Source organism: Cyprinodon tularosa, unplaced genomic scaffold, assembly GCF_016077235.1.
Source record: "Cyprinodon tularosa strain WSP-4 unplaced genomic scaffold, ASM1607723v1 ctg1187, whole genome shotgun sequence".
NCBI classification, from domain to species: domain Eukaryota; kingdom Metazoa; phylum Chordata; class Actinopteri; order Cyprinodontiformes; family Cyprinodontidae; genus Cyprinodon; species Cyprinodon tularosa.
Genome location: NW_024037989.1, coordinates 103,848 through 119,582, shown reverse-complemented (window position 1 = coordinate 119,582; position 15,735 = coordinate 103,848). Strand labels below are relative to the sequence as shown.

The 15,735-nt window shown below is 49.4% G+C and overlaps 1 protein-coding gene across 1 annotated transcript in view; it reads right to left on the bottom strand.

The window, feature by feature from the left end:
- Positions 1–15,735, bottom strand: part of LOC119771978 (transient receptor potential cation channel subfamily M member 5-like) — a gene marked incomplete at its 3' end in the record, with an annotated part of 86,316 nt that overhangs the window by 20,588 nt on the left and 49,993 nt on the right. Inside the window, exons 19-22 of the mRNA XM_038268216.1 lie at positions 14,763–14,995; positions 13,409–13,524; positions 12,388–12,520; positions 9,680–9,854 (exon numbers count right to left, since the gene is read on the bottom strand). Coding sequence (XP_038124144.1) covers positions 9,680–9,854; positions 12,388–12,520; positions 13,409–13,524; positions 14,763–14,995 — 657 coding nt within the window. The remainder of the gene's footprint in view (positions 1–9,679; positions 9,855–12,387; positions 12,521–13,408; positions 13,525–14,762; positions 14,996–15,735) is intronic.

Below are 15,735 nucleotides of genomic sequence, written 5' to 3'. Positions count from 1 at the left end.
TCAACAGCTGATCTTTAAACGAGGAACGACAGAGGAAACGTCAACAGCTGATCTTTAAACGAGGAAACGTCAACAGCTGATCTTTAAACGAGGAACGACGGAGGAAACGTCAACAGCTGATCTTTAAACAAGGAACGACGGAGGAAACGTCAACAGCTGATCTTTAAACGAGGAAACGTCAACAGCTGATCTTTAAACAAGGAACGACGGAGGAAACGTCAACAGCTGATCTTTAAACAAGGAAACGTCAACAGCTGATCTTTAAACGAGGAAACGTCAACAGCTGATTTTTAAAACGGGGGGAAACGTCAAAAAACTGATCTTTAAACGAGGAAGACGGAGAAAACGTCAACAGCTGTTTTTAAAAACGAGGAAAAATGGAGGAAACGTCAATAGCTGATCTTTAAACGAGGAAACGTCAACGCTGATCTTTAAACGAGGAAACGTCAACAGCTGATTTTTAAAACGAGGAAACGTCAGCAGGATTTTTAAAAACGAGGAATGACGGAGGAAAACGTAAAAAGTGATCTTTAAAAACGGGAAACGTCAACGTGATTTTTTAAACGAGGAACGACGGAGGAAACTAAACTGATGAACTGAAGGGATAAACTGGTATTGACCATGTTTATGCTGGTCTGATGGGGTAGGCGGGCCCCTGATGGGGTATGTGGCTAAAGGGGGTATGCTGGCCTAGGGGGTATGCGGGTTGATGGGTATGTGGTCTGTGGGGTTGTGGTTGATGGGGTAGCTGGCCTGAATGCTAGCGGGTTTGGGGGGGTTGTGGTCTGATGGGTAGGGGGGGTGACGGACATGTGGTCTGCTGGGGTATGCTGGTCTGTGGGGTATGCGGGCCCTGACAGGCTATGCTGGTGAGGGGGGTATGTGGTCTGATGGGGTATGCGGGTCTGGGGGGGTATGCTGGCCTGACAGGCTTTTTGGGTCTGATGGGGTATGCGGGCCTGAGGGGGTATGTGGTCTGAGGGGGTATGCGGTCTGACGGGGTATGCTGGCCTGAGGGGTATGTGGTCTGATGGGTATGTGGTCTGATGGGTATGCTGGTCTGACAGGGTTGCTGGCCTGGGGGGTATGCTGGTTCTGACGGGGTTGGGTCGACGGGGTTGTGGTCTGAGGGGTATGCTGGGGGACGGACTATGGGGCTGCTGGGGTATGGGGGTCTGAGGGGGTATGGGGGTTATGGGGTTGCGGGCTGACAGGCTATGCGGCCTGAGGTCTATGGGGTCTAGGGGTAGGGGCTGATGGGGTATGTGGCCTGAAGGCTATCTGTCTGAGGGGGTATGGGGCCCCTGAGGGGGTATGCTGGTTGAGGGGGTATGCTGGCCTGACATGCTTGCGGTCTGACGGGGTAGCTGGTCTGATGGGGTATGCTGGGGTGAGGACTATGTGGTCTGTGGGGTATGCTGGTCTGAGGGGTATGCGGGCCCTGAAGGCTATGCGGGTCTGATGGGGTATGCTGGCCCTGTTTGGGGTACGGCTGATGGGGGTATGCTGGTCTGAGGGGGTATGTGGTCTGACAGGGTAGCTGGTCTGATGGGGTATGCTGGCGAGGGGGTTATATCCCCTGATGGGGTATGCGGTTGATGGGTAGCTGGTCTGCGGGTACTGGTCTGACGGGGTATTGGTTGATGGGGTATGGGCCTGATGGGTAATCGGTTCTGATGGGGTATGCTGGTCTGATGGGTATGCTGGCCTGACAGGTTGTGGCCTGTTTGGGGTAGCGGGGTTGATGGGGTATGCTGGTCTGAGGGGGTTGCGGGGGCCCTGCAGGCTATGCGGTCTGATGGGGTATGCTGGTCTGATGGGGTATGCTGGTCTGATGGGGTATGCTGGTCTGACAGGGTATGCTGGCCTGAGGGGGTATGCTGGTCTGATGGGGTATGCTGGCCTGATGGGGTATGCTGGCCTGATGGGGTATGCTGGTCTGATGGGGTATGCTGGCCTGACATGCTATGCTGGTCTGACGGGGTATGCTGGTCTGATGGGGTATGCTGGCCTGACATGCTATGCTGGTCTGACGGGGTATGCTGGTCTGACGGGGTATGCTGGTCTGATGGGGTATGCTGGCCTGATGGGGTATGCTGGTCTGATGGGGTATGCTGGTCTGATGGGGTATGCTGGCCTGACAGGCTATGCTGGCCTGATGGGGTATGCTGGTCTGATGGGGTATGCTGGTCTGATGGGGTATGCTGGGGTGACGGACTATGCTGGTCTGCTGGGGTATGCTGGTCTGATGGGGTATGCTGGTCTGATGGGGTATGCTGGCCTGACAGGCTATGCTGGTCTGATGGGGTATGCTGGCCTGATTGGGTATGCTGGCCTGATGGGGTATGCTGGTCTGATGGGGTATGCTGGTCTGACAGGGTATGCTGGCCTGAGGGGGTATGCTGGTCTGATGGGGTATGCTGGCCTGATGGGGTATGCTGGCCTGATGGGGTATGCTGGTCTGATGGGGTATGCTGGTCTGACGGGGTATGCTGGTCTGATGGGGTATGCTGGCCTGATGGGGTATGCTGGCCTGATGGGGTATGCTGGTCTGATGGGGTATGCTGGCCTGACATGCTATGCTGGTCTGACGGGGTATGCTGGTCTGATGGGGTATGCTGGGGTGACGGACTATGCTGGTCTGCTGGGGTATGCTGGTCTGATGGGGTATGCTGGTCTGATGGGGTATGCTGGCCTGACAGGCTATGCTGGTCTGATGGGGTATGCTGGCCTGATTGGGTATGCTGGCCTGATGGGGTATGCTGGTCTGATGGGGTATGCTGGTCTGACAGGGTATGCTGGCCTGAGGGGGTATGCTGGTCTGATGGGGTATGCTGGCCTGATGGGGTATGCTGGCCTGATGGGGTATGCTGGTCTGATGGGGTATGTTGGTCTGATGGGGTATGCTGGCCTGACAGGCTATGCTGGTCTGATGGGGTATGCTGGCCTGATGGGGTATGCTGGTCTGATGGGGTATGCTGGCCTGATTGGGTATGCTGGCCTGATGGGGTATGCTGGTCTGATGGGGTATGCTGGCCTGATGGGGTATGCTGGCCTGATGGGGTATGCTGGCCTGACGGGGTATGCTGGTCTGATGGGGTATGCTGGTCTGATGGGGTATGCTGGCCTGACAGGCTATGCTGGCCTGATGGGGTATGCTGGTCTCATGGGGTATGCTGGCCTGATTGGGTATGCTGGCCTGATTGGGTATGCTGGTCTGATGGGGTATGCTGGCCTGATTGGGTATGCTGGCCTGATGGGGTATGCTGGTCTGATGGGGTATGCTGGTCTGATGGGGTATGCTGGCCTGATGGGGTATGCTGGTCTGATGGGGTATGATGGTCTGACGGGGTATGCTGGTCTGATGGGGTATGCTGGCCTGACATGCTATGCTGGTCTGACGGGGTATGCTGGTCTGACGGGGTATGCTGGTCTGATGGGGTATGCTGGCCTGATGGGGTATGCTGGTCTGATGGGGTATGCTGGTCTGATGGGGTATGCTGGCCTGACAGGCTATTCTGGCCTGATGGGGTATGCTGGTCTGATGGGGTATGCTGGTCTGATGGGGTATGCTGGCCTGACAGGCTATGCTGGTCTGATGGGGTATGCTGGTCTGATGGGGTATGCTGGTCTGATGGGGTATGCGGGTCTGACAGGGTATGCTGGCCTGAGGGGGTATGCTGGTCTGATGGGGTATGCTGGCCTGATGGGGTATGCTGGCCTGATGGGGTATGCTGGTCTGATGGGGTATGCTGGCCTGACATGCTATGCTGGTCTGACGGGGTATGCTGGTCTGACGGGGTATGCTGGTCTGATGGGGTATGCTGGGGTGACGGACTATGCTGGTCTGCTGGGGTATGCTGGTCTGATGGGGTATGCTGGTCTGATGGGGTATGCTGGCCTGACAGGCTATGCTGGCCTGATGGGGTATGCTGGTCTGATGGAGTATGCTGGTCTGATGGGGTATGCTGGCCTGACAGGCTATGCTGGTCTGATGGGGTATGCTGGCCTGATTGGGTATGCTGGTCTGATGGGGTATGCTGGCCTGATTGGGTATGCTGGCCTGATGGGGTATGCTGGTCTGACGGACTATGCTGGTCTGCTGGGGTATGCTGGTCTGATGGGGTATGCTGGTCTGATGGGGTAAGCTGGCCTGACAGGCTATGCTGGTCTGATGGGGTATGCTGGCCTGATTGGGTATGCTGGCCTGATGGGGTATGCTGGTCTGATGGGGTATGCTGGTCTGACAGGGTATGCTGGCCTGAGGGGGTATGCTGGTCTGATGGGGTATGCTGGCCTGATGGGGTATGCTGGCCTGATGGGGTATGCTGGTCTGATGGGGTATGCTGGTCTGACGGGGTATGCTGGTCTGATGGGGTATGCTGGCCTGATGGGGTATGCTGGCCTGATGGGGTATGCTGGTCTGATGGGGTATGCTGGCCTGACATGCTATGCTGGTCTGACGGGGTATGCTGGTCTGATGGGGTATTCTGGGGTGACGGACTATGCTGGTCTGCTGGGGTATGCTGGTCTGATGGGGTATGCTGGTCTGATGGGGTATGCTGGCCTGACAGGCTATGCTGGTCTGATGGGGTATGCTGGCCTGATTGCGTATGCTGGCCTGATGGGGTATGCTGGTCTGATGGGGTATGCTGGTCTGACAGGGTATGCTGGCCTGAGGGGGTATGCTGGTCTGATGGGGTATGCTGGCCTGATGGGGTATGCTGGCCTGATGGGGTATGCTGGTCTGATGGGGTATGTTGGTCTGATGGGGTATGCTGGCCTGACAGGCTATGCTGGTCTGATGGGGTATGCTGGCCTGATGGGGTATGCTGGTCTGATGGGGTATGCTGGCCTGATTGGGTATGCTGGCCTGATGGGGTATGCTGGTCTGATGGGGTATGCTGGCCTGATGGGGTATGCTGGCCTGATGGGGTATGCTGGCCTGACGGGGTATGCTGGTCTGATGGGGTATGCTGGTCTGATGGGGTATGCTGGCCTGACAGGCTATGCTGGCCTGATGGGGTATGCTGGTCTCATGGGGTATGCTGGCCTGATTGGGTATGCTGGCCTGATTGGGTATGCTGGTCTGATGGGGTATGCTGGCCTGATTGGGTATGCTGGCCTGATGGGGTATGCTGGTCTGATGGGGTATGCTGGTCTGATGGGGTATGCTGGCCTGATGGGGTATGCTGGTCTGATGGGGTATGATGGTCTGACGGGGTATGCTGGTCTGATGGGGTATGCTGGCCTGACATGCTATGCTGGTCTGACGGGGTATGCTGGTCTGACGGGGTATGCTGGTCTGATGGGGTATGCTGGCCTGATGGGGTATGCTGGTCTGATGGGGTATGCTGGTCTGATGGGGTATGCTGGCCTGACAGGCTATTCTGGCCTGATGGGGTATGCTGGTCTGATGGGGTATGCTGGTCTGATGGGGTATGCTGGCCTGACAGGCTATGCTGGTCTGATGGGGTATGCTGGTCTGATGGGGTATGCTGGTCTGATGGGGTATGCGGGTCTGACAGGGTATGCTGGCCTGAGGGGGTATGCTGGTCTGATGGGGTATGCTGGCCTGATGGGGTATGCTGGCCTGATGGGGTATGCTGGTCTGATGGGGTATGCTGGCCTGACATGCTATGCTGGTCTGACGGGGTATGCTGGTCTGACGGGGTATGCTGGTCTGATGGGGTATGCTGGGGTGACGGACTATGCTGGTCTGCTGGGGTATGCTGGTCTGATGGGGTATGCTGGTCTGATGGGGTATGCTGGCCTGACAGGCTATGCTGGCCTGATGGGGTATGCTGGTCTGATGGAGTATGCTGGTCTGATGGGGTATGCTGGCCTGACAGGCTATGCTGGTCTGATGGGGTATGCTGGCCTGATTGGGTATGCTGGTCTGATGGGGTATGCTGGTCTGATGGGGTATGCTGGTCTGATGGGGTATGCTGGCCTGATTGGGTATGCTGGCCTGATGGGGTATGCTGGTCTGATGGGGTATGCTGGCCTGATGGGGTATGCTGGTCTGATGGGGTATGCTGGCCTGATGGGGTATGCTGGTCTGATGGGGTATGCTGGTCTGACGGGGTATGCTGGTCTGATGGGGTATGCTGGTCTGATGGGGTATGCTGGCCTGACAGGCTATGCTGGCCTGATGGGGTATGCTGGTCTGATGGGGTATGCTGGCCTGATGGGGTATGCTGGCCTGAAAGGCTATGCTGGCCTGATGGGGTATGCTGGCCTGACAGGCTATGCTGGCCTGATGGGGTATGCTGGTCTGATGGGGTATGCTGGCCTGACATGCTATGCTGGTCTGATGGGGTATGCTGGTCTGATGGGGTATGCTGGCCTGATGGGGTATGCTGGTCTGATGGGGTATGCTGGTCTGATGGGGTATGCTGGCCTGACAGGCTATGCTGGTCTGATGGGGTATGCTGGCCTGACAGGCTATGCTGGCCTGATGGGGTATGCTGGTCTGATGGGGTATGCTGGCCTGATGGGGTATGCTGGCCTGACAGGCTATGCTGGCCTGATGGGGTATGCTGGCCTGACAGGCTATGCTGGCCTGATGGGGTATGCTGGTCTGATGGGGTATGCTGGCCTGACAGGCTATGCTGGCCTGATGGGGTATGCTGGTCTGATGGGGTATGCTGGCCTGACATGCTATGCTGGTCTGATGGGGTATGCTGGTCTGATGGGGTATGCTGGCCTGATGGGGTATGCTGGTCTGATGGGGTATGCTGGTCTGATGGGGTATGCTGGCCTGACAGGCTATGCTGGTCTGATGGGGTATGCTGGCCTGACAGGCTATGCTGGCCTGATGGGGTATGCTGGTCTGATGGGGTATGCTGGCCTGATGGGGTATGCTGGCCTGACAGGCTATGCTGGCCTGATGGGGTATGCTGGCCTGACAGGCTATGCTGGCCTGATGGGGTATGCTGGTCTGATGGGGTATGCTGGCCTGACATGCTATGCTGGTCTGATGGGGTATGCTGGTCTGATGGGGTATGCTGGTCTGATGGGGTATGCTGGCCTGACAGGCTATGCTGGTCTGATGGGGTATGCTGGCCTGACAGGCTATGCTGGTCTGATGGGGTATGCTGGTCTGATGGGGTATGCTGGTCTGATGGAGTATGCTGGCCTGATGGGGTATGCTGGTCTGATGGGGTATGCTGGTCTGACAGGGGTATGCTGGACTGATTGGGTATGCTGGTCTGACAGGGGTATGCTGGTCTGACAGGCTATGCTGGTCTGATGGGGTATGCTGGTCTGATGGAGTATGCTGGCCTGATGGGGTATGCTGGTCTGATGGGGTATGCTGGTCTGATGGAGTATGCTGGCCTGATGGGGTATGCTGGTCTGATGGGGTATGCTGGTCTGATGGAGTATGCTGGCCTGATTGGGTATGCTGGCCTGATTGGATATGCTGGTCTGACAGGTGTATGCTGGTCTGACGGGGTATGCTGGCCTGATTGGGTATGCTGGCCTGATTGGGTATGCTGGTCTGACAGGTGTATGCTGGTCTGACGGGGTATGCTGGCCTGATTGGGTATGCTGGCCTGATTGGGTATGCTGGTCTGACAGGGGTATGCTGGTCTGACGGGGTATGCTGGCCTGATTGGGTATGCTGGCCTGATTGGGTATGCTGGTCTGACAGGGGTATGCTGGTCTGACAGAATATCGGCTCATGTAACCCCAATAGTTCCCAAACATCTGTCCGTTAGTCTGAACAGCTGCTGGCAGATGGAGCCAAAGAAAACGTCTATTAACCAATAATGTTAATTGATTACTTGACTTACTGTGGATTTTATTATTAGCAGCAGGAACATTTGTCACGGCTCTAAAACTTTGAGGGAAACAAGTTGCAAACTAATTTCTAGATAGAATTAAGTCTTTCTAAGCTGACATCAGAACAGCTATGGTAGTTACTGATAAAGTTCTGCAGGTAAAGAAGAAAATGAGATGGGAATAATTTTAGCGTTTTAAATGTCCTGCTAGTGTTTTCTGCGTGCTAGCGGAACTTGGTCCTCCTACGTTCTTAACTATCCCTGATTTGCTAACAGGGCATCAATATTCCATGATTGACTCCTTTAGAACCCAAACAGCTCACGTTTAGAACATGTTATTCAGTCTGTTCTCTGCTTGCTGGATGGAACATCTAAACGATCTTGGTTCATTCTTCTTTTTCTGTAAAAAACAATAATTCTGTGTCTGGGATTGGGTCTGGATTATTTCCTCATCCTTCAGGTTTCGTCCACCAGAGGGCGACTCCTGTGGTTTGCTGCCAGGCTGCACCTACAGACCATGAGCCTCATTACCTGAGATGAGTAAGAGAGGCAGGAGTCCAGTCACTCTCCATCTCTACCAACCACCCTATCCCTGAAGTTCACCATTCACCTGGAAAAACTAAACTCCCCACCGCTGACTGACAGCATCAACCGGACCTCCCCCGCCTCTCCCTGGCAGAAGGATTCCTTCATACAGGGAAGATGGCTGCCTCCTGCTCCATCCCTGCACTTCCTCATCTCCCATTACCTCAACCCTCCTCTTCAATAAACTCAGCTATCAGATTCCTTTGTCTCTGGGAGTTTTCTCTTTGCAGGAGGGTCAGAGGCCTTAACCATGGTCTGTGTTCTGGTACCGATCCAGTCTACTCCTCATACTCTTTGCTTTTTAGTTTTCTGTTAACCTGAAAATGTGACCTGGTGTTTATTGTGAGTGTTTGTAGTGATTTGGCTGCTGCCTCACCAGGGTTACATTAGGTTAGCCCTCTGAATCTCAATGGAACTTCCTGGTTGAATAAATGTTCAATGAATAAAACAGAAATTCAGTTCAGGTCACTTATATGAGAATGTGTAAAAAAACAACTCACCACACATTTTTATTATAGGCTACATGTTATGTGAAATTTAAAAATAACGTTATTACAGGAGAACTTTTACTTCCATTTAAGTTGCTTCTTCAACAGTAACAATAAACTGGTGGTGTGAAACGGCTGTGCTGATCTAGTGGCAGGAAGTGAGTAAAGTGGAGTCATTTCCTTCTCTTCGTGGAGGAAATTACTCAGAAACACAGAGAATAAACTGTCTGCAACTCACTAACCAACATTAACTCTGCTTTCCATTCTTTGTTTAGAAGTTGCTCTGAGTTTGGTATCTCTAACTTTCCACATCATCGGGATACAAATTGCATAATTTTGCATTTTGCTAAGGCACAGGTGTCAAACTAGTTCCAGAAAGGGCCGTGTGGCTGCAGGTTTTCTTTCCAACCAAGCAATAGCACCAGACTCCATTCATCTCATCAAGTCATCATGTTCACATTGGACTCAATTGATGAGATGACTGGACTCTGGTGAGCTATTGCTTGGTTGGAAAGAAAACCTGCAGCCACATGGCCCTTTCTGGAACCAGTTTGAACCTCCTGTGCTAAGAGGTTTGATTCCTTCTAAATAATAATAATTAAACATATCAATGGTTCCCATCGTACATTCCTGCACGAAGCATGACTGCTTTATTTTCATGAATTGACCACAAAACTGAGAAACTAAGAGAGCAAACAGTTCAGGATTATGGCAGTAAAGTGGGACAACATTGATCCATGGATGGAATAACTACTACTAACTTCTATTCCAATAAATGAGTACATGATAAATATATCTATGAAATCAAAGAAAACTTACCATCCATTTCCTGAATTGGTATTTGCCCAAATATGTGTAAATATGGCCTGTAGAAGACTCTGCGGAATATCCAGTTAGGGCGGGGGTCGTAGGCGTAGAGGAGTGCTTGATGAGCGACTCCATAGGCCATGAGCCAAACAGCCAGGAAGAAGAGGAAGAAGAAAACATCTTTCACCTGAAGGAAGCAGAGGGGGAGGAGTCAGAGAGGAGCCTGGAGGCATAACCCTCCAGCGTTAGCGTCCCGTTAGCGATGTGAGGTCACAGTTCAATGCTCACCCTGCTCTCTGTGTGCTGAGCTGTCTGCTCTCTGCATTTAAGGTTTGAAGTTTTCTATCTAAGGAAAACCAGCTGATTGCATCGACTCATTGACTCTTCAGCAATCCCTCACACTAAGAATGCTGGTAGTGACAGTGGAGAGGAAAAACTCCCTTTGAACAGGAAGAAAACTCCAGCAGAACCAGGCTCAGTGTGAGCGGCCATCTGCTGAGGCCCACTGGGGTTCAAGGAGACAGAAGCAGACATAGAAAAAGAAGCATAGATACAAAAGGCAACTGTCAACCAGCTCCACAGGCGGCCCCGTCCAGGAAACACACAGCCAGGCAGACGAGCTCCGAGCCAGCTCCCATGTCAGAGGATGAAGAGAGCACATCCACTTAGTCACAGTCAGAGAAACAGGACTACACTGGAAAACAGGCCGATCTCCAAAATCTAGAAACAAAGGTGTTGATGGCAGCAGCACAGCTGATATTTCTCTCCAGGATGGAGTCACAGCCAAACAGGAACAGACCAGATGAAGCTACTATGAGAAAAAGCAGAGAGAGCAGAACGTTAGAGATTGAACTAACAGATTCTGCAGAGTGGGAGAATAGAGATAGAATGAAGCAGAATGATGAAAAAGGGGTCCCTATGTCCTCCAGCAGTCTAAGCCTATAGCAGCAGAACTATAGAGATAGCTCAGGATAACCTGAGCCACTAACTAGAAGCTTTATCAAAAAGGAAAGTTTTAAGCCTAGCCTTAAAAGTAGACAGGGTGTCTGCCTCACGGACTAAAACTGGTAGTTGGTTCCACAGGAGAGGAGCCTGATAACTAAAAGATCTGCCTCCCATTCTACTTTTAGAAATTCTAGGAACCACTAGTAAACCTGCAGATTGAGAGCGAAGTGCTCTGTTAGGAACATAAGGAACAATCAGATCTCTGATATCAGATGGAGATTTAATTCCAGCGACCTTAAAAGCTTTAGGTACATATCCCTGTAACAGAGATAGATTAATCACATCTAAAATGGAGGAGGAGATCAAAGGGAATACCTCCTTAAATAACCTGGTTGGAACTGGATCTAACATACAAGTTGAAGGCTTAGATGAAGACAATAGTTTTGCTAACTCAGAAAGTTCAACTGGATCAAAGCAGTCTAAGCCCGGTTCAGTTCCATGACTACCTCAGATGCTGCCCCCCCCTCCAGAGACAAACCAATCGTAAATAGAGGAGTCCTAATGATCTTATTTTTGATAAGATCAATCTTATTTATAAAGAATCATTCCTGCTAAGAGCAGGTGGAATGGGCGATTCAACAGAGCTATGGCTCTGGGTGAGTTTGGCAACTGGGTTAAAAGGATACCTAGGATTCTTCTTCTTTTCCCCTATTAATGAGGGTCCTCTTATAAAGCAGTAAACTATTTTTCCAGATTAGGTAGGATTCCCGTAGGCATGTATAACACCCTTTTCTCTCCATTTTGCTAGCATTTTGCTCGAGAGTGCGCAGCTCCTTATTAAAGATTCTTTAAAATGTATAACTGCACTATCTGATAAAGATCTACTAAAATTGAACTTTCTTTTGGGGGAGGAGAACTCTGTTAAAGTAATCCTAAAGGTTATTAGAAAGTGGTCAGAGAGGACGGGGTTGTGAGGAAATACTGTTATTTCTTCACATTCTATGCCGTATGTCAGCAAAAGATCCAAAGTATGAAGATGAGAATGTGTGGGACTATTCACATTTTGAACAAAGCCAACAGTGTCTAAGATAGCATTAAAGGCTGCTCTTAAGCTATCGCCTTCAATGTCAGCATGGATGTTAAAATCTCCCACTATGATGACCCTGTCAGTATTTAATACCAAATCAGAAAGGAACTCTGAAAACTCATCTAAAAATTCAGAGTAAGGACCTGGTGGACGATACAAAGTTACAAAAAGAAGAGGTTTTCTTGCCTTGAAATTTGGATCAGGGAAATTAAGGGTTAAATGTTCAAAAGAGTTGTAGGTATTAACTGTTTTGGGAGTAATCAGTAAGTCTGACTGAAAGATTGTTGCTACTCCTCCTCCTCGCCCAGAACTTCTGGGGATGTGAAAATTTAAATAGCTTGAAGGAGTTGCCTCATTTATGCTCACATAATCCTCTTGCTGCAGCCAGGTTTCTGTAAGGCAACATAAATCAATGCGATTATTACAAATTATCGCAAAAGATGCCCACACCATTACTCCTTCCCCACCATGCCTGACAGTTACTGCCTTGCTACAGACAACTCTTCAGTCCGGAGATTCGCCAGCAGCTCGGATTTTTAAAACGATCCCTATCGTTCAGAGTTCTTCAGAAAGATCAGGCATTCTGATTGACTGCTCTAAACCCTGGCACCTTTTTTCAACTCTAATACTATTCATGTCTCCAGTTAAACTGTGTTTTATACCAGTTGTTTTTGATCAGTTCTGTTACCATTTTTCCAAGAATGATGATTTTGGGTCCAAGCTGTTTGTGGATGGCAAAGATGTGGATTAGACGCAGGGCAAAAACCATGTAGTCAATGGCCATCACAGCACGGCCAAAATTAAATGACCAGGGAAATATTCTGAAACAAAAAGCAATCAGTTACTGCTCACATTTTGAAGGTATTGCACTCACCTGGAAGACCAACAAAAGTTGATGATATCTAATAATTTGGACAGTTTGGAACAAAGTCCATAAGATGGCCAGTTCTTCCCAGTTGGGTACAAACTGCATCAATTCAGAGTCAAGTAACTTAAAGTCTTCCAGAAAGTTTAAAGTGAACCTAAAGAAAATAACAACAATACCAGGACTCAAAAGCACAAACCATTACAACCAGTAAGACTCTGAAGGTTCCAGTTTAGGACACGTCTCTTCCCTGTATTTTAATTTATTTATTCACATTAAAGCTTCAACAAAGTGAGAGAGAGCAAAACATAAAATAAATGGCAGCAGTATTTTTAACTTCAGTACTTTAACTTAATGATTTCAGTTTGTAGAAATTTTAATTCTATGTTATTGTAATTTAAAATAAAAGTAGCGACTTAGAGAAGAACAACAAATCATGAACCTCTTAGCTAAAAATACATATATTTTTAATTTAGAGCCTATCTTCCATTAGTGGGCAAATTTATCATCAACAATTTTACCTGTTTTGTTTAAGGGTCAGAAACTATATTTGCTCCAGAAAAGCAAATGATTTGCTCCCTAACCTCTAAACCACCCATAGTGGTTCCAGTCCCTGATGGTAACTTAACAACCTGAAACTGACATAAAACTTAAATAAACGGCTTTATAGTTTGATTTGCAGCATCTCTTTAGCAGCAATATCACTCACTAATAGTTTAGATAAATGAATGAGGGAAGCAGTAGAAACTTTGCAACCATAAATGAATGGAGTTACATTATAACTATAGAACTATTCAGATTCTAAAGGATTATATTAGAAAAAAGATGAATCAAAGACAATCACCTGCACAGTAGAGCCAAAATAAAAAGAAGAATAGCTGTGAGGTCACACTTGTTCCAGTTATCCTGGATGTATTTCTTCATCCTTTGGAGTAAAAACAAACTGCCTCCAAAAAAAGTCTGTGAACAGAAGACAGAGCTGTGATTGTTTAAAGTTTCGATAGAATATGTTCAATTCTGTTCAGTTTATTTCTATACCACCAATTCACATCATGTCATCTCAGGTCACTTTATAGATCCAGTTCACCAGATCATCCAGTCAGATTGATTCAAAGTTTTCTATCTAAGGAAAACCAGCTGATTGCATCGACTCATTGACTCTTCAGCAATCCCTCACACTAAGCATGCTTGTAGCGACAGTGGAGAGGAAAAACTCCCTTTGAACAGGAAGAAACCTCCAGCAGAACCAGGCTCAGTGTGAGCGGCCATCTGCTGAGGCCCACTGGGGTTCAAGCAGACAGAAGCAGAAGAAGATACAAAAAGCAGCTGTAAAAGGCGGCCCCGTCCTGGAAATCACACATCCAGGCAGACGAGCTCCAAGGCAGCTCCCATGTCAGACCCATGTTAAGGGTCAGAGCTGCAACTTCAAAACATGAATAATTCAAATTTAACAGAACGTCTAGAGCAGCGGTGCTCACCTCCTCCAGAGCTTCTACCCTGCAGCTTTTTGATGCACCCCATTTTATCACAGCTGAATCAAATGGGTGGATCATTAGCATCCACCTGCTGAGCTCAGTAAGGGGGCGGAGCCTATAGATTCAGGTGTGTTATAGAAGAGATGCATCTAAAATTTAGGGTTGGGATTAAATATATCAATATTAAGTTGTTGTTACCATGCCAACGTTGACAGAAAAGGATTCTGAACCAATAGAAAGAGCAGAAGGAGGTCAGAAGGAGCTCAGATGCTAACGGATGCTAGTATATCTGCAGTGGCCTGACAAATGGCTTCTTTTCTGATTTAAGACAAAAATCTAACCCTCCTTTAAACTGAACTAGAGCTCCCTGGTCTGTCAGTTTTTTTGGGGGGGTCTTTATGATACTGATTGTTTATTAATGCAATGATGTCTGTTGTTTGTAAAGTGTGAAAATGGTGCAAAGTTAAAATGAAAGCGTCAATATCTGGATTTTACAGAAAGGTATTTAATAAAACCTGCATGTGTCATTGTAGAACTGGGGTGGGCAACTCCGGTCCCTAAAAGGGCCGGTATCCTGCAGCACACCTGGATCAATGATTTAAAGGATTCTGACTTGGTTGGTGGTTGGAAATAGGGACACATCTAGAAGTTGCAGGATTGTACTCCTCCATGGCTGGAGTTTCCCACCTCTGATGAAGAAATACTAGTTTGAAAACAACCAACCTGTCGGATCTCTTCACATACTAATGTGAAAACCCAGAAGTAGAGCACAAACTCCAGAGAAGACGGGCCCTCTGGGGGCGGAGGCTTGAAGTCCACCAGCAGAACATAGGCGAACAGGCAAAGGAACAGGAAGTACATCAGCACATTGCCCAGGAAGGAGGTGACAGGCGCGTACCAGAACTGTCTCCACCTTGACACAATAAACGGTCTCCTGGAGTTATTCTGCACCGGACCTGATTAGAGGGGACAACAAAGGAAGACTTATTCAACATCAACACCTTCAGAAGAGTTCTGGATCAGTCTCTGGCTTTGAAGAAGAAATGACCAAGAGAGGCTTGTTTAGTGGAATAACTGCTGATCTCTCACAGTGTGCTTAAATAAGCAGGCCGTCTGCTCTGCCATATGTTTCTAAGAAAGCAAAACAGATGAGGCTTAAGCTTTTATTCTACCTTGAGCCACAACAGAGGTTTTATTTATTTATTTTCTTTTTATATTTAACCAAGCACCTGTAGTTGTTTGTGAGGGCGAACTTGTGCATGTAAAGTTTATCCATGGAGAAAATGCTCAACAGTGGTTGTGGAGAGCCGAAGAGCCGCCCCCCCCAGAGCACTGAGTCCAGCGCCGGGAGACCCAAAGCCCCAAGCGCCCAAAGGGACCCCAAGAGCGAAGGCACCAAGGAGGGGCCAGCCCAGGAAATCAGACCCCCACCAAGGGAGGGAGAGACAGCCCAGAGGAAGCCCCCCAGCCTCCGCCATGCCGGCGCCCCGGGGAGCCGCGGGGACAAGTCCGCGGGCCCCGCCGGCAGCCGGCCAGCCTGATGTGAATCCGGTCCTGGGCCCCAGGGATCCTTGTTTTTCCTCATCAGATGGTTTCAATTTTTATAAATTCATATGATGTGATTTTCTGGAATTTTCTTTGGGATTCTGTCTCGCTGTTAGAATGTACAGATGATTAAAATTATAGATCGTAGCAT